This window comes from Ciona intestinalis, unplaced genomic scaffold (genome assembly GCF_000224145.3).
Source record: "Ciona intestinalis unplaced genomic scaffold, KH HT000055.2, whole genome shotgun sequence".
In the NCBI taxonomy this organism is placed as follows: Eukaryota; Metazoa; Chordata; class Ascidiacea; order Phlebobranchia; family Cionidae; genus Ciona; species Ciona intestinalis.
This window is the reverse complement of record NW_004190377.2, coordinates 1-19253: the sequence shown is the minus strand read 5'-3', so window position 1 is coordinate 19253 and position 19253 is coordinate 1. Positions and strand designations below refer to the sequence as shown.

The 19253-nt window shown below is 31.2% G+C and overlaps 1 protein-coding gene across 5 annotated transcripts in view; it reads left to right on the top strand.

Annotated features, from left to right (window-relative positions):
- The window catches only part of LOC100180994 (protein unc-79 homolog), a 41712-nt gene extending 23590 nt beyond the window's left edge, over positions 1-18122 (top strand). For 2 of the 5 annotated variants that reach the window (XM_026838109.1, XM_002122685.4), the window contains 29 exons: positions 77-278; positions 535-666; positions 890-975; positions 1366-1539; positions 1805-1987; positions 2277-2406; positions 3398-3449; positions 3665-3716; positions 4172-4279; positions 6271-6362; positions 6447-6478; positions 6709-6766; positions 6925-7057; positions 7614-7782; positions 8216-8301; positions 8667-8846; positions 10527-10595; positions 11008-11121; positions 11605-11709; positions 12164-12247; positions 12529-12618; positions 13081-13253; positions 13752-13941; positions 14260-14280; positions 14638-14691; positions 15105-15296; positions 15635-15712; positions 16878-16971; positions 17841-18122. In XM_026838109.1, the coding sequence (XP_026693910.1) occupies positions 77-278; positions 535-666; positions 890-975; positions 1366-1539; positions 1805-1987; positions 2277-2406; positions 3398-3449; positions 3665-3716; positions 4172-4279; positions 6271-6362; positions 6447-6478; positions 6709-6766; positions 6925-7057; positions 7614-7782; positions 8216-8301; positions 8667-8846; positions 10527-10595; positions 11008-11121; positions 11605-11709; positions 12164-12247; positions 12529-12618; positions 13081-13253; positions 13752-13941; positions 14260-14280; positions 14638-14691; positions 15105-15296; positions 15635-15712; positions 16878-16971; positions 17841-17971 (3264 nt within the window). In that variant the 3' untranslated portion in view covers positions 17972-18122. The remainder of the gene's footprint in view (positions 1-76; positions 279-534; positions 667-889; positions 976-1365; positions 1540-1804; positions 1988-2276; positions 2407-3397; positions 3450-3664; positions 3717-4171; positions 4280-6270; positions 6363-6446; positions 6479-6708; positions 6767-6924; positions 7058-7613; positions 7783-8215; positions 8302-8666; positions 8847-10526; positions 10596-11007; positions 11122-11604; positions 11710-12163; positions 12248-12528; positions 12619-13080; positions 13254-13751; positions 13942-14259; positions 14281-14637; positions 14692-15104; positions 15297-15634; positions 15713-16877; positions 16972-17840) is intronic. The other 3 variants (XM_018815271.2, XM_026838108.1, XM_026838107.1) reach the window with 3 other exon arrangements.
- The last annotated feature ends 1131 nt before the right edge of the window (positions 18123-19253 follow it).

Below are 19253 nucleotides of genomic sequence, written 5' to 3'. Positions count from 1 at the left end.
GCATTTAAGATGTATTATGTTGTATTGCCCAGTTGTATTTTGTTTGCTTTATATATTATCTTTTAAACTATATCAGGTCATTTATAAATGCATGGAACATGAGTTTGACGAATCTGTGAAAGACAGACAGATCTTGTTGACAACTTTCTTAAGATTACATCTTGTGCGACCTAATACCAAAGCAATTTCATTTTCCTTCTTCTCCAAAAGAATGGATATTTTGTCAGCGGAAGCAGCATATTACAAAAAACTTGGACAAAATTTTCCATTTCCTGTTGGTAAGATTCTGTATTTTTTCTGTATTGAGAGTTTTTTATACCAAACCGAAGTATTCCTTGCATTTGGTATTTCAAAAAAGCCGTTATTTTCAAACTGTGTGTTTTCTAAAAAGGAATTGACATATGAAACCCTCAAATAATATTGTTCAAACCTAAAATAGTCTTATAAAGTTTTATCAGTGGATGTGGTGTAAAGTTGTAAACATAGAACTGAAAAATGCCAACTTTTTAATCCTAATATGTTTTAAAAACTCAGGTGCTTGTAGTCAGAAGACGCTACTTAATAATGATAGATTAAGTACGAAAGTTAAACAAGTCCACAGGAATCTTCATTCTTCTTTACCAATTATTAATAGATTGGCTTCTAGGAATGGAACACAGAAGTCAGGTTGGTACAATGTTTCAAAGGCTACAATTTAAAGCCACATAAGTTAACAATAAACAGCTGACAAAATAACAGGGTTTGTGCTTGGTGCAACTGAAAACACAGATTGTCTGCTTTAAATTGTTCTTCTTGAATTTGGATTTCCACTGTGTGTGTATCCAATTGTGTACTTTAAACTGATAGAGAACCACTTTTTAAGAAATCAAAATATCCCGTTGGTTTTCAGATGACACAAGTGCAAATGAGTTGACCTTGTTTGAGGAGCAACTTAACTACAACACTGTTCACCAACTTATATACGCCATGTGCAGAGTAAGTTGAATCGAATGAACCACTTAGGTGTTTCAAACCTTAATTCTTAACTGATCACTTTTTAAGTTTTTTGTTCTTTAGATTTCTTTAGAACCAATACATGGTTAACTGTGTATCGTAAACCATTAACTGGTTAGTTTCCTTGGTTGATGGGAGCATAATCAAGGCTTGACAGATTACATTGTTAGCTTTTTTAAAACATGACATCAGGTGTGAGAATCAACTGTGTAGTCAAGCCAGAAGCTCCATTGAAGTTGTGTTGTAAAACATAATTAATGATAACTTATAAATAAGAAAATAATTGCTTTTGTCAATTGAGCTATGTAACTATTTGTACACAAATTGTCAAACATGACTTCAGTTTCCCTTTAATGTAATTTTTTTCTTTAGTACATGATCGATTGTAAAAAAGAAGAAATCACTTCATCAAAATTTTTTCGTGTGTTTCTTCATCAGTTTCAGTCAATATTTAGTTACAGTGAACATATGTCTTATTTCACTTGCACACCTGCAGTGTTAAGATCTTGCATTGGATTGTCAACATTTTTGCTTAATTTGCCATTGGTAAATATCGGTTTGTATTTTTGTAATATCAGTTTTAATAACCGAATTAGGCCAACACTGTAGCACAGTAATAAGTTTGTGGCTTACTACCAGGATACCTAGCCTGAAGCTCACTTTTACTACCATTTTTTAAGTGAATATGTTTTTAGGAAAGAAAGTTAAAAAAGTGTGGGTGTATGAATTTATAAAAAAAGCATACATTGTGCAAGAGGCCACCAGAGATTATTATTTCTGTGAAAGTCTTAGGTTTATTGATTTTCATTAGATACTTGACCATAACATGAATCTTGGAAACGTGATTCTACCAATGGTGCTATCTCTGCTTGAACATGTGACAAGTAGCGGCTCCTCAACCAAAGACATGGAGTTAGAGCCAAGATCTTTGAACTTTCTCTTAGATTCTTGCAAATCATCTTGGCTGTTATGTATTCAGATTATACTTTACAAGGTAAAAATATTTTACTACCTTACAAATCCCTTTTCAAAGCAACTAAATCCTAAAAATTAGTCCCATTACAACCCTATTCCATTTGTTCTTAACTGCTTGCAATCCATGACATAAATCTAATGTGACTCTGCTTGAGCATGGTTCCTAAACAGAATGTGTTATTTTTAAGTTTGTACAGGAAACAAATTAACTTTGAATCTACTATGCAGTTTGCAAATACAGCATTTTTGTAAAAACATTCTTTTATAAAATATTAAATGGTTTTTATTTAATGATAACTTGATGTTAGTATGAAGTGTCTGAGAGTGTACAACGGAACCAACTCCAAAGATTGATGCGAGTTTGCTTAAACACGCTTGAGTCAGAATTCCATGGATGTACAACTGATTGCCTGAAAATTGAAGCTTATTCCAATGAAGGTACCTACTTAGTAGGGATGTGCCGAACCGATTACGAACTCAAAAGCTCGTGCCCGAGCGTCTCCTTTTTTGACGCTCGGCGCTCGGCTGAAATCTGGGTTGCACGCGAGAGCGAAAAATACTGAAAATGAAAAAAGTGAAGCTACTAAAAGATAACGAGACTAGTCAGTGTAGCTTTCTATTTTAATTATTTTTCGTTCGTTGTGAATTTGCTCTCTCGCAAGTAACGAATCCAAACTTTAGCGAATTTGCCGGTATCAAATTACAGCCGGCGTCAATTACACAAGCGCCCAATGTTTCCGTATCTTTATAATGGAATAATATAAACTGCTGCAACCAGGGGGGGCTGTTTTGTTATCATGACAGGCACCATTTTCGCAAACACGCATCTAGACAGAAAGTGCTAAAACACGCGTTGCATGTAATATTACATTCTTTCGCTAGGAATTGGAACATTTTTACATTCAGTTGTTACGTTACGTGTCCTATTACAACATAACTGTTAATTATGACGTTTCATAATATAACAATCGGGAAGAATGTGCCCACTGCCCAACCAACCACGAGATCGAAACGTCGTGTATGAGCGTCAAATAAAGGAAGACGCATGCGGTAGCATACATTCAATACCAGACAAGCGAAGCAATGGTTGTGAATTTATTCTCGTGAAAAATGATGTAATGAAACTCTGGTTATCTATTGAAGTGAAAATCATAAAATTACTATATTTTTTATATGAATTTTACAATTTGCTGTACTGGAAATTACGAAACAAGACGTCTTCTTAACCGCAAACCACGTGCCCTGTATTATTTTGCTTAGCGACGCTTTTCGACTGAATAGGAACGCATTCTCGTACGCCTTTCTCCTTGATGACGTCAAAGGTGCTCTATGGTACAAAACAAATTTAATAGAAGAAAAGTATTAGATTTATATTATGCCTGGTACTAGTAGCAACAGTTGATATATAAGTGATAAGTCTTTTTTACAGGAGATGCAAAAATACGAATCAATACAGTTTCCCCACAAACTACGAATACGAGGTTTGTTAAAATACTGAAAATGTGCGGGTCAATGCTTCTTAATCTTTTTGAGGCATAGCCCAAATACCGAGCACAAATAATATCAAAGTCTCTGAGACCTAATTTTGAAATTACTTTAATACAACTATTTTTTTGTAGCAGACAGTAAGACAAATTAAAAATTTGTTTCAGGATTGTGGTGGTTTGGCTAATCTAAAAACTTGTATTATTTATAGGAAGACAGTCAGAGACCTGGCTGACAATGAGGATCAAACATTTTATAGCTCTGTGAGTTTGTGGCTTTACGTATTTAACTTTAGTTTATTACATTGATTTATTATGGTTGGTGCTCGCATTCCACCAGGTTTGGAGCGTTCATTGGACATCAGCTAAAGGTTACACAAAATCCTTAAAGCATAACATTAAAATATAGAACTGAGAATTTTAAGGAGGAAACATAGGGAATGTAAATAACACAAAAAGTGTTTCAAAATAAACAATATATGCTGAAACTACCGGTACCGTTACACAGTGGTTAGCGTCCCTAAACAAGAGGATACATGAAGCTGGATCCTGAATTTGTTGAGGACATCCATGTTATAACGATTCTCAGTATGTATCAAGTGCAACAGAAAAAAATGTTATGGACATGCATGTCCTTTTGCAAAACACTCGTTTGAAAAATAAAATTTTACAAACCCAGTAATGCAGTCAATATAATTTTATATTTTGTTATGTTGCAGAGTCCACCTGCTTACAAAGATCTTGATTCTTATGACAGCTTCAATGTGAATCATTCACTGTCATCTGCTCATCAAACCAATATATCTGACACTGTTATGAAAAGTTTTGTGAGTATTAGTACATGTAATGTATGATTAGTTTAAGTTTCTCATGGTATTTAACACTTCAAAATGGATATATTTAGCTTGTACAATAATTGCAAAATTGCTGGAATGACCACATTGTACAAATATAATTATCTGGGAACAAACGATCACGTTCGTTAGTTCTTTGTAACCTTTTTGTTATCAAAGTTGTTGTTGATTGGCATTAGGCAACTGTGGGCTTAGGTATTTAACTCTTTTTAGCGAACATTTAGCTACAAAAGTTCAGAATGTGAACTTTACAAATATAATTTTATTGTTCTGTGATAGTCCATGATATGGAGATATTATGAAAACCATCTGACTGCGGGTTTCCTTTTTAATTTTTTTCAGCTTTTGACCAGATCTTAGTTAATTGGATTTTGCAAGCAAAAAACAAAAAACACATTTTTTTGTGTGAACTTGTCTTCAAACTTTTATTTTTTTTGATGACGTCGATATAAAATTAATGACATCTTAATAAATCTTGGACTATTAAATATTTCAGAAATTATTAAAGATATGAAAATATAATGTATTAAAAACTTGATTAAATTGCTGTGGGAACAAAATTTATTGAGTTTAGGGATGTTAGTAACTTGGGATTACTGAAATAAAACAAACAATAATCACAAATTTAATAGCCATAAATACTAAAAGTTTTATAAAATCATCTTCAAAATATCTTGAGAGAGTTTGCTGTGTCTTGAGGATGATTCGCTTTATGTTTATTTTAAAAAGTAAGGTATCAATAGGAAAGGCAATTTCAAAAAAATACTTTTGAAGAAATCCTATTTAAATTCTAATCAAAATATTTGCTAATAATGTCCAGACTCGTCAGAACAGTTTATGCTTCTCATATCCAAAATTTGGGAAAATGATACTTTTTTGTAAAAATCTTGATTGTTTTATAAACATTTTTCAGTCCGTTCTTGAACCTGTGCAACATATCTGTTTTATTACTAAGCAGCAAGCTTATAAACTAAGCCTACAAATTACTTCTTCTTTCAAATCAGACCAATGACTTAAATGCACCCGGGTGTTGGGGTAATCTGGCTTAATTCCCAGGTCCTTGACAGGGACCTTACCCACAAATAATAGAAATAGAAAATCAGACCAAATTTGGGACCATGCATTAAAAAAAAAACGACAAAAAAGTTTGTTCTCAAGGGCATCTGTAATTGTAACAAGTAGAATCATAACATAATCCCATCAGACTCTTCCTTTCAAATGGTCAAATTTGTTGCCAGTTCTTTTATCTTTGCAAATCAATAACAGCATACCTTAATTTGTCTGTCTGTTTAGCAGAATGGGTAGTCACCACATGGTTCTATACGAATGCGATTCTTATATTCAAACCATTAAAAAGAAAAAATCTTAATTAAACTGAATGTTTGTTAGCACTCTCTTCGAATGCAATTTACAGCTTCACACAAACATTATCATTAAAAAGACTTCTTTATAATGTTATAAATTATAAATAATAATAAAGGGAATAAAATCTTTTTTTAAACAATTTTGCTGTATCAGCAATGGTGAGATACGTAAGCTTTATTTTTAACTTTGCAATGCTTATAATTCATTGTTAAAGTTGTGCAGAAAGTTAGATACCTTTGAGACCTAAAACAAGTAAGAATGAGGGTTGCACAAATGTTACAGATTTTGTGGGTTTTGATTTTCAAAGGTTTGATCAATCTTTGTAATACACTTTTTTAAAGCCTGTTTCCTATTGCATGAGTCAGGTCTGTAAGCCTTACTATTAGTACAGTTGCAGCTTAATGTGAGTTGTACATTTGTGTGCAGCAGTTAATAAAAGCCCGCATCCATTTGTATACTTTATCCAATTATAATGACTGTTCGTAGAAAATTACTTTACTTCCATTCAGTTTTTTAAAAAATCGTTTGTACTTTTGTCACAACAAACAAATAAACAAAATATCAACTCCAATTATAATATTTCTGAACTTTGTTTTTAGGCGAATTTAAATCATTGGAATGAGGCTTTGGCAAGTGGACTGCACTGTAATTTTGATTCAAATAAAACTAAACAAAGCAAAACAAATTCAAGGTAGTTCTGTAACCTGTGTGATCAAATATTTGCATTTTAAAAAGTTTTTTTGCATTTTCTTATTAAAAAATTAAAATTTACCAGATTTGATCAAGGAGAAGCCACCAATAGAAAAGGTTACAACACATTTTTGGTTATGCATACTCTATATATTTATCTCATTTAACTGAAATTTAATTGTCTGCCAATTGAAGTTGTATAATAAATAAATAAATGGATATAAATGGAAAGTTAAAATGTTGTTTCGCCTATTATGTGGTTGATTTGAAAGCAATACAAAAGATTTTCTCATTTCTGTTATTTTTATCCTTAACAAAGCACTTTTAAATTTCAAACATTCTTTTAGTTGATGAATTGTCTCAAGAGAAAAGAAGGCGGGAAAATTTGTCACATATATCAGTAAGGTAACTCATTGTTACTCTCTTTTTAGCAACATATTTCGCATGATGAACAATGAAGGCACCAAAGTAAAGTGTTTGGTTTGCTTCGTAACCAAATGATACATAGTGTGAAGCCTTATGCTGCTACATTGTGTTTATTGTATTTTTTAACCTCTTTTTAGATGCATTCACTGCAAAGAAAACATAACTGAATCAAACAAGGACACAATTTCTATATGTATTGTTAACTTGTGTCAATTTGTGAGATTTGATGCAAGTCTTGCAGTTCCATCAATTCCACGAATACTTGCACAGGTATGTTTATTCTCTTTATACTTATTACATTCGTTTGTTTTATTGTTATAATTGCTTCCTAGATTTATTAAATCATATGATAATTTTCTCTCTGCTCTTCTAACATAATAGTTTATGCACACAAATAAATAGTAAATCAGGGGTGTGTGGGGTTCGGCAATAAGATAATAAGGATTTGGAAAACAGCAGTCAATAAAACACTCTGTTTAAAAGAACCATTATGAAACAATATTGATTAAGAAGATGTTGCGTACACCCAACATCAGATCACAGCTATTTGCCATTGGGTAAATGAAATTAATATGAACTTGAAATATATACGATGTAATTCACACAAAAAAGCAAATAGTTAATGCCAAAATTACTTTCTTTACTGAATTTCACAGAAGCTCTATTTGTTTTCATAGTGGGTATTAAACTAAAATATATGGCGGGGTCTTGTTAAGAGAACAACATATTTTTATTTGTGTAATATTTTTGATATAGTTGGTAAAAGTACATTATTAATAATACATTATGGATTTCATTCATTTAAAACACATTTTCCAATTTACAGTTAGTCAAAGTAGCTGAACCATTATGGGATGAAAACCCTATCTCAACAACAGGCAGCTCTGCATTTGAAAGTTCAGCTCACATGGCTAAACAATCTATTCGCTGCATCCTGCACCAACTGGCTGAAAATCATATTTTCTCACGATTATTTCTTGTGTCATTCCAATCAGGTAAATATTTAACTTTTTATTTTTCTAAGCACTGATCACCTGAAATAAACAGTTTAACATGAAGTTTATTTTAAAACATTGTTTTATCAGCTAAAACTTAATGGGAAAATATATGCTCTACTAAATTTTTGTTAAACAATTGTTTTTATTGGATTGTTATCTTAAAAGTATTGGTGGCAATTAATTTAATATTGTTACCTGAACATTTAAAAATAAAAATTAATGTTAAATATTGCCTAATCAGTGGGTACTCAACATTAACTTAAATCCATAGAAATATATATGTTTAAACAACTATGCAACTAATAAAAAACAGGTTGTTCACACATTCTTTGTGATTTTAATTATGTATACCTTTATTTTTAAATGACAATGTTGTATGTTCCCAATATCTTATAGCCTTACTCTTCTCTTTTCACTCAATTTTCAACAGGTGATCATTTCATCCCAGTGTTAATGACCTGTCTGCGAGGATACTCAGGTTTACATCATGTTGATGTGTTAAGATATGTGTTGGAGGTTAGTATTGACGTTTATCATTATCATAGCACAACGGTTGAAGCACTTGCCCTCTAATTTAAGAATACAAGTTGAAAGCTTAATGCTGCTACAATTGATGACAAGGACTCAAAGGGCGAATAAAATGCAACACATGTGCTATGCCTACTCCCTACGCATAAGATTAATAAGTGAAACTCATTTATACAAATTGACAGTCGCAAAAAATATTCACTTACAAAGTTTAACGTAAGTGAGTACCAAGAGCTCAAAGCCCCCACAAATACTGTGAGATATAGCAAAGGTAGTATCACTGTGAAAACCTTTCATGCGTACATAAAGAAGTAACTATCATGGTCAGATATTGAAGATTCATTTTGCAACAGGGGCTTCCTGATGATCTTTCTGAATTAAATTCAACTGTGTTATCAAGGCTGTTAACGAACTTAGCAACGTACCTTCAATACTTGCCACATGATGCTCCCAACAATCAGTGGCAACCTGTGGTTAACTCATTCGCTTTGTTTTTCTTAAAAATGCAAAGTTATTTACAGAAGTTTGAAATGGTAAGTGCGAATTGTGCTATTTAATGCACCAACTGTTTTAAAATGCAATGGTTGGATTCCACCAACCAGGTTCATTAGTAAATTTACACTGAAATTGTTTTTTAAGGTGAACTATATTAAATTTAAATATAGTACAATGGGGGAAGATGGGACACTTAAGCACATATTGCCAAATATTTCCAAAATCAAAATATATGACGGTTTTTGGTTAATACATGAATTAGTACTATCATTCCTTTATTAATTGACAACAATTTAACAAAATATAATAAAACACATGAGGAGTTATTTAGCGATCCCCACAACAGGTGAAATTTTACAATTTAAAAACACACAGGATAAGATGGGACAGTTTAAAATCATTGCTAATTTTGATTAATAAGTGTATTTATAAATAGGAATATACGTAAATAACACGAAATAATACTGTAAGCTTTGAAAATTAGGTCTAAACATTCTTTTTCTTGCTCTACTGCTATAGTTTTTAACATGTTACCTATACATTATATTATTGGATAACATTTGGTATTGTTTGAACGACAATGGGTAATGTTCGAACTTTAATGGATAAATATTGTATCCTACAAATGTATATGAACTTGAATTAACAGAAAATTGACTATAACTTTTGATAAAGTTTTTATTTTTGCTACAAATTGGGTATTACTACTCTGTTTTTGGCACAACACTTCTCATAAATTATCACCACGTGCAAATGACCAAATTTCGAATATATTTTCAAAATATTATCTTTTTATTATATCAGTATCTTATAGTTGAAAAATCCCTGAGGTATAAATTACTAAATTAAAAGCAAATCTTTCAAAGTTTGGCAATGAAAACATACAAAACTACAATGTGGGGGGAGATGGGACTCTAAATTGAAATATATTTACTTTAGCAGCATTCTGCAATTTGTAGTTAACCTACCGAGTTAAACAAGCTGTGCTAGTTTCTTTACTATGCAAACTTCATATATATGTGTAACGGTAAACCGATATTTTTGTTGTTGTTTTTATCTCAAATTAAAGCCATATTGACCCCTGCCTGTTTTCTTCATGCTTATATCTCAGTGTTTTTTTACAAAACTAAAACTAGTTTTATGAGACAAAATCAAACTGTACGAAATATTCAAGGTTGTTTTATGAAGCTATGAACTAGTTTAATCGTTCGCACACGCAAACTGAAAAAATTCATTGGCTTTACTATGATTTAGCGAGCATTAAAAAATAGCACCTTACTATTTCCCATTTTTTTACCTGTTCAAAATATACTGTTTCTAATTTACAATATTTTTTAATATTTAAAAACAGTAATCAGCTTTGACGGGCGTTTTATAAAGTCGTGATAATACTGTCGAATAATTCTGTAACCTTATTTTCCTGATTATCATTAAATGGGGGTCTGTAAAAAGAAAATTAAAAAAAAGTCTCGTCTGACAAAGTGTCCCATCTTCCCCCACCCTTCTATAACTATCTTATCATGTTAATTTGAATATTATCAACACGCTTCTTCTAAGTACTTGAGATTATTTTGCCAACTAGGACGGATAATCCAGAAAGCATTGTATGTCTAGTATAAGCATTAACTAACTTATGCAAAATACACATAGTACAGTAACAAGGGAGCACATTGACTTCAAAATCCATAAAGCATGTAACATTGCATTCTGTTTTACAGAAATCATTTGATAATCTCCTTAACATTATGATAGCATTATTAAATGCACATGCTTATCTTACATTGAAGGTAATTATATATATATTCAAAATTAAAATCCTATGTTCTTATTGTGTTCTGCCAAAATCTTAAATCGTTATTTGGTTGCTTTTTACCCCAAACTATACTGCATATTTTATATAACTGGGAATTCCTGTCTCTTTCTTGTATTTTTTTATTACAACTCTTGTTTTATGTTTGAAAGTTTAAATGGTTAGAATACACTAAAGCATTAATATTATACATTGATTATATTTAGTCATAAATAATATGTATCTTTTTAAGCTTTAGATTTGTGAAATGTTTAATACAGCTCCTACCTTAATCCAATTCTAAACTTAAAAAATTCAAAATTGCCAAACCAACCTTCTCCAGAGCCTAATTGTTTCGACTCTTTGGTAGTAATCCTTAATTCCCAATAATACAAAACCTGTTTACTTAGCAATCATTGCTTGAACCATTTTCCAAAGTATTAACAATGTTGATACCATCAAGTCATTTCTCTGTGGTTACCTTTCACGAGCTCTGTACTACCACCAATAAAATATTTAACAAGGTAAGTCTGTACTGGTTTTAGTTTTATCTGCATCTACACACTCTACCTCTTTTCTAAGGTGAATTGAATTGACTTTTTATTAAAGATAGACAATATAATCCTCGATAATCGAAATCCAAAAACACCATTTTTGTTGGTAATTGTTGCTGTGTTCTCTATTTGTCGTGATAGTTAGATGTATTGTGTAATTTTCGTGGATTAATGTAGAGCAGTAAATTCTATGATTGCTTAGCCTAGTTTGAAACCCATGTCTTGTGATATAAAAACAATGTGTTCCTTTTGTTTAAATGACCAGGATTCCTTAACTTGGTTCGCATAGGGCCTTCAATATTTTTTGTATTCTACCTAAAATTTAACCTAATCAATAAAATGAAATCAGAGGATTTTAATTGTTTAGCATGTGTTTCTTCTTCTTTTTGCTATGCTGACTGTTAAGATGTGTGTAAATTAGTGATGAAAAACTGTCATAGTGAAATATTACAGGACAGAGACAAGCTGTTTATAACTCGACTTGCAATTGCCAAACTTATCGCATCACTTAAGCTAAGTTGCTCAATCAGTGAATGCAACTTGCTGCTTCTACTACAGGTCAAACTTATTATATATTTATCTATATCAAAATTATTTATCTGCATTTGATTTGGATTTTTATTGAAGTGGCTTAACATATTGTGACCATGTTTGCCTTTGGGCGTGACACTTAACAATAATTACTCCAACACAGTAATCAGTAAGTTGCACAGTTGGTAGGTAAAACCACCCAAATTATTATACGATACAACCTGGTTTCAAAATAAGTGATTATTTTTAAAGAGTTATTTAAAATGCAGGTTGTGAAATTTGCCCAACAAAACAGATTGAACTATGTTTATGATGTTTGTTTAGTTAGAAATATTATAAGATTAAAAATATAATCACATTTTAAGCCTAGTGTGTCTGTGAACACGTTGTACATGGGTGATTATTTTTGCCATTTTATGGAAGAGATAAATAAAATTGTGCTGGTATAGTTAGTATTAATATGTACAAACTAATTTTACAGTTTGTGTTGCTTGATTCTGGCAGTTCAGTTAATCCTCGCACCATGTTTCATTTCCTTTCAATGAAAGTTTTATCCAAATCAAAGGTAAGCTACTATTATTACAATGACAGCGCAGTACAAAACATAACTTTGTTTTCGAAATGGTATTTTTCTAACCCATTCATGTCATTTATATTAAGGGTAAATGGCTAACTCTTTGTTAAAAATTCTTTAACAGTGATAAATAACTCTTAAAGAAAAGGTTGAAACCTCAATGTATAAATTAGTTAACAGAAGAAGCTGTTTTCAATCCATACTTTCCTGGCAGCAAGAATTTATGTAAAAAACACAAGTTTGTATTTAATACTGCTTACAATGATATACAGGGACCAAGTTATGCCATGGAATGCATGAAAGGACACTTGTCTGATTGTCTGGATATTCTTTCAGATGAACAATTTCTGACTAAGATTGCTGTAAGTTTAGATTTAAACAAATCTTATTTATTTGCCGTATTAAATCAAATATTGTGAAATATTATACATATTTGTAACAAATCTACTTTTGCACACAATAAGATATGAAGTTGTTTTAAATTTTAACATTTTACATATTTAAAAGTCGATATGTATGTTTTTGTCTAAGATATTCATAATTTTTGTTCATTGATTTTTAGCAGACCACAACTATCATGAATTAATATCACAAACAAAATAAATCAGTTCTTTTTACTTTAATTGTAAATCTTTGTGGCAATTTTTTTTAAATTTTAATTAAACAACTTTTTTTTTTTTTGATTTTGAATTTTTGGTAAGATTGTTTTGTACCTCTTATCCAGACAACAGGTACCCCCAGCTGTAAATCTGTTTTGTTAAACAATAAGTTTATACACATCATATTAAACTGTTTATAACAACTTGTGGTTGTAACTTCCACAGGATAAGTTGAACAACCATACAAACTGTTGCACACTTGATATGTCATGCACTGATAGCGGAAGATCTCATATTAAACTTGCTATTGCTCAAATTGTAGCTGGAATGTTATGTCAGAAAACTCTGAATTCAAGTTTTCCATGGTTGTTTCAGCCTCCATCGACTATGCAGTATGGGTGTGTATTATATTTCAAATGTTTAAGTTATTCATTTTTGTTGTATGGTTACAAAAGGTGTCTAAATTGTGATTATTAAAACTAAATACCCAAAGCTACGCTAACAACTTGTACTTGATACTCTAATTAATCGCAAAAAGTTTGAGAAGTATAAATTTCATTTCCCTGATTACATGGTACAGTGGTCAATACTGCCTTCATGTTGCCACTATTATGAACATGTGTGTTCTTGGGCAAGGCAATTAAAAATACCCTACTGGAAAAAATTGGCAGCCATACAGAAAAAGAGCAATTTCGGCATACCGTGATAACTTGGAAGTGGGCATAGTTGTATAATGTCACTACAAATGCTGCAAACTAAATTATCAGTGTAACCCCCTGGAGTTTCTCCTAAAACAGAGACAAATTAATAAATTTATTTATTCTTGAACGGTAGTTTATATCTCACCATTACATTATTATTTTAGATTTATTTTCTAACATGTTATATACATTCAGCTTGAAAGAATACAATGATTGCGTAACTCACATCAAACGGTTGTCATGGATACTACTTGGAACACTCAGCCACCTTGGGTTGCAACAATTTCCTGAACGAACATTATGGCAACCTGTTCCATTTGAAACTGGTCCAAATTTGTCAAATATATTGCAAGTAATATTTGCAGGGTACTTGGAACATAATAAGGTAAAGAATTTACAATTCCAGTGATTTTATTACTTTTACATAACCTCAACTAATTTTAATTTTTCGCTGTGATAAGAAGCTCACATCAACTAAAATACCTGTTAGGCCTGTATCCAATTCTGTGTTATTACAAGCTTTACCAATCCTCATTTAAATATTTAAGATAAAAATATTTCAGTATGTATGATTAGTTGTGCTATGTCTATTTTTGAATTCTTGTCCTATTCGTCGAGCACAGAATGTATTAGTCAAACAGAAGCACTTGTTTAAATTAACAAAATGCTTGTACTTTAAATTTAGAAATTTAATTTTTTTTAGGCAAGATATTCATCAAATGAGGTATTTCTTGTTCCATTTCTTATTGCTTTAACTTAATAAAAATCTGTTGAAGTGTGCTTAGCTATGATAGGACTTTTGTAACATAAAAATTGTTAATTTCCCAAATGGTACAAGAAAAAAGACCATTTGTATTTCCAACTTAAGTATTTGTTATAATAAAACAAATATAAGTTAGGGTCATATTTTATTATTTATAAAACAAATTATTTAACAAATTACTTATTATTTATAAAACAAATATAAGTTAGGGTCATATTTTAGGGCAATTATAAAATAATGCTTTTGTTTGTGTTTCTCTAAACAACATAGGAAAATAACAAAGACCGGTTAAATATATTTTACCTTTATTATTTATAGCAGGAAATAAAGATTAGCATGGGAGCGTTGTTTTACTCATTCTTATTTTGCCAGGTAATACAGAAGCATATGCATATATATATCCTGCAGTATATATAAATAAAGTTGAGTAGTGTTGTATCATATCTCATGAGTAGTAATGTAATTTCTCATAAAACACAAGTACCTTCTCATAAAATATGCTTCGCAACCTGTTGAATAGGTTGGACCATCAGCTAAGGTTTCACACAGTTTGCTAAATCATGTTATTGTATTAAAAAAGAACACAGTGTCAACATTTTATGATAGTGTTTAGAGATGTATTAAGAAGCATACTCTAATATTTTTAAGCCACAATAATAAGGAATTGGCATTTAGACCTTGGGTGAAAGTTAAGAATTGTTGACTTTAACTTGACTTTGCATTTGTGGTTTTTGGAAACCATGTGCTGTTACATTTAATGTTACTCCTGCAACTTTTATGAACAGTTATGGACTGTCTACTGTGAGCAACTCTCTTTCTACCTTCCATCACAAGCTAGTAGTGGTGTGACAGGCTCTGTTAGCATTGGTAATAGTTACAACCCCATAAATGAACACGCCACACCAGCTATTTTACTACTAGAATTCTGGAGCCGAGTTACACCAAGTATATTGGTATTGTTAGAACAAGATGGGCCGGTAATTACATTCCATAAATTTTAATGTTGTTTACTGTTCACATTGCTTGCTGACACAGAAGTTAGAACTGTTGCGCCATCTTTGGTAGATACCCCTGTGGTTAAAAGCTTGTTAGTTTTATTTTAGCTATTAAAATTGGCAGTCATACCTAAAATAACAAGCAATACCACAGTTAAGTAAGTGAAAATCAATGTTCATATTGGTAGGCAAATCATCTATATGAAGCCAACACATATGGTACACAATAATGTACTTATGTTATTTTTATAACTTGGGCATGTGAGAATAGTTGTATTTAATAAATTCTTTAAGTTAATACATTTGTAACATTTTTTTAGATTTCAAAAAATGGACATCGTCACATAGCAAGCCTTATTGAGTGTTTACGAAAATATGATTCATCAATTCTGTTTAAGGTTGGTCTGTTGTTATGATCTAACGCAGTGGTTTCCAACTCGTTTTAAAGCGACCCATTTAAAAAAAATTCACTTTGGGAAAATCTTGCAACCCAAGCATTTTGTCGTAATATTTTAAAAGCCATACAAGATTGCGTTGCAAACAGGTAATCCTTTAGCTGGTGGCCAGTTTCGTTTCTAAATGTCCTTAGACCTTACAGATACCCACTGTTTAATTTTTTTGCAAAAATGTTGGGTGTTCATGTCGAAAATTAACTTTGAAAATGCGCGAAAACATGTTTTGTCCTCGTAATTTGCCTGACCTGTGTAAGGTTAACGATTTATTACGTCATATTAGCAATATGTTATGTCACAATAATGATATATTACGGCACATTATAATCTTGTTTTTGCAGTGTTTTATGTCAGTTAAAGCCCTCAACCCAGCTCCAACTCTTAACCCCTAACAAGCAGCACTACAAAAGCAGTAACTTTTTCAGAAAATAATTTGTTTATCAAATCACTACCTAACAAACATGCTGCTTAGAGCTTAATTGAGGAAAACATCATAAATATGAATTACTTCTACTTCTGAAACATGTTTAGGTTGTTATTACCGCCTGTTGCAATGTTAAATAGCCAAGTTACATTTAATTTAAACGCAACCGTGACAAACTGACGGAACCAAACGAACCAAAAATATGATCAGGCACCCGTTTAGTATTTTAAAAACTTTTTTAAAACAGAATGTAGAAATTTATTTTTTATGATTTGTACGAACACTTTATTTGATGTCGATAATTATATATCAACACAATGTAATTGTAGTTTTTGTAGTTTGGGTCTGTCTTACAAACAAAACACCCATATTAACATTTAATTATACCATGAACCAATTTCAAAATTAGCTGATAAATATGCTCATCCAAACATGGAATTCTAAAGATGTTAAATCAATTCGATTTAATAAGCTATCTGATAAGTGTCAATTTTTATTAAAATATTTTAGAAAGATTTGGAAAAAATAGCAAAGACATTGACATCAGATGACTGAAAATTGTGTGATTTTTATAGGGAAACTTTTAAAACAAAAAAGGAGCATTTTATTAATACGAAACTTATATTTCTTACTAACTTGGCATTCCTTGACCAATTTATTTTGTTAACACAATGTTGGTTCATTTAGCTTCAACCGATGTGGACACCATTATTAAACTTACAGCCGTTAGTGAAAAAGTGGTCAGCCGATGAACTTAGAGCATATCACAACTTTAATTCAGGTAAAATAAACTTTTTTTATTGCTTTATTTTGTCTGCTCTTGTTACTAATTCATTACCATCTATGTAAAACGGATTGAACACTGATGTCTCTTATTGCTGACCAACAAATCATTTTTTAGTTTTTAACAAAATTATGAAAGCTAAAATAGAATTGCACTACCTGTCCCTAATCTATTTCTCTTTGCTTTTTTTGTAAACCTAACAGCAGGTTAAAATAATTTTGATGTAAGTACATTTTATTTCTCTCTAAAATGAAAAGAGTTTCCCTCCCTGTTCTTATTACATTTATATTAATTTAATAATGACATATTCTCACAACAAGCTGCTTCAAGTAGCTACTATTATTACGGATGTAGAATCCCTAGAGATCTTACTTTGCTATAGTACATCTTTCTAACTGGAGAATGCACACATTCAATATTTTCTTCTTTATGTATTGCTGGAGTGTGAATTGTGTTAAGTGGGTGTGTGTGGTTATCGAAAGTTAAAGCACTTATAGAAATAGAAAGTAAAAAGTCACTTAGTTACACATGCAAGAAATTAAGGTGTTTACAAATATACAAAGCAGTAATAAAAGTGGTAAACTTACTGGCAGCTGCCAATTGCGCGTAGAACATAACAAAGAAGATATCGAAACCATGAGGCTGGGTCATATAAGGAAATCGCAAGAGTAGATGAGGGGTGGGGTGGTTGTGACAGTTAATCTATCTGAACAGTAGCCAAGTGTTCACGGAGGTCGTCCTAAATGGCATTTTAGATATATAGTATCTACTGTTGTTGTATGATGTTGGGTGCTTAAGGCAAAACAATTTTTAGTGAGAGTATTATTTAAAACAACAAGTTTAAATAACTTCACAAATGTTTTCAGCTTGTTCATCAAGTGATGACAAACAGAAGAACAATTCAAAATTAAATTCAGAAAATATTTTATCAATTGTTGAAGACATCAAGGGAAGATTAATTCATATCGAAAGTGATAATGGACTCTACATTGTTTAAAATCATTCCTTATTGCATGTAGCTTTATCGTGGGTAAAAATCATTATCATGGTAGTGTTTAGAGTCATTTTGTGTAGAAAACTGTTGCCAGCATGAAATAGATGTAAGGCTGTGTAAATTTATTCCGTATTTTAAAATCCTACTTTGGTCACCTTTTCACCCAGAAAAAGGCTACATTAGAGATAAGTTGTCAGATAAGCTGTTAAACATTTAGTCACTTTGTATGTGGTGTTATTGTACAATTTATTTTATACCAATCCCCAGACAATAGAACAATGGTAGAAAAGATAATTTAAATCAACTTTTATTCGGAACACATATGCTGTTGTATCAAATGTTTTGTACAAATGGTTGTTAATTAAAATTTGATATCAATGCAAAGCTGACAATTTGTGAGCAAGATGATTCTAGTATATAGTATACAGAGCAGGAGTTTTTAACAGCCATTAAATATTTCCAAACAGTTTTCCAATATTTCCAAACTCAAAAATATGTCGGATTTGGGCCTTGGGGTGATACCACGACCAAGCAAACACAAAACGTATTTACAACATTCACAACGTTATATTTAGGTTGTAGTTTGGTACCGACATCGGAAAGAAAACAAAGTAAACGTTGTAAAGTCCAGGTTATAACCTTTTGTTTAGACGTATATATTACGATATTATGAATTATGAACTTACTTATAACCTACTGGCTTAAACGTTGGAAGTTCACGTAAAATAACGTATTTGATACGTTGTTTTTAGCGGAAAAAATGAACCCCAAAAAACTAATAAAATTACGTCATTTTACGATTTGTTTTAACGTATATATAACGTTGAAAATATGACTTTATAAAATGTTTTTAGTCGTATTGTCTACGTAGTTAATGTACTTTACAAAAATACCTGAAAAAAAGCTAATAAAATTACGTAATTTTACAATTTGTTTTAACATATACTACAATGGGGTAAGATGGGACACTTAAGCACATATTGCCAAATATTTCCAAAATCGAAATAGATGACGGTTTTTGGGTAATACCACGAATTAGTACTATTTTTCCTTTATTAATTGACACAAATTTAATAAAATATAATAAAACACACGAGGAATTATTTAGCCATCCGCACAACAGGTGAAATTTTACAAATTTGAAAACACACAGGATAAGATGGGACAGTTTAAAACCATTTTATGCAAAAAAAACAAACAAAAAAAATCATTTTTTTCATGTTTCTTAAAGGAATTCAAAAAAAATGTTTTAATTAAAACTGTACAGATACTTGTTTGGGGATCC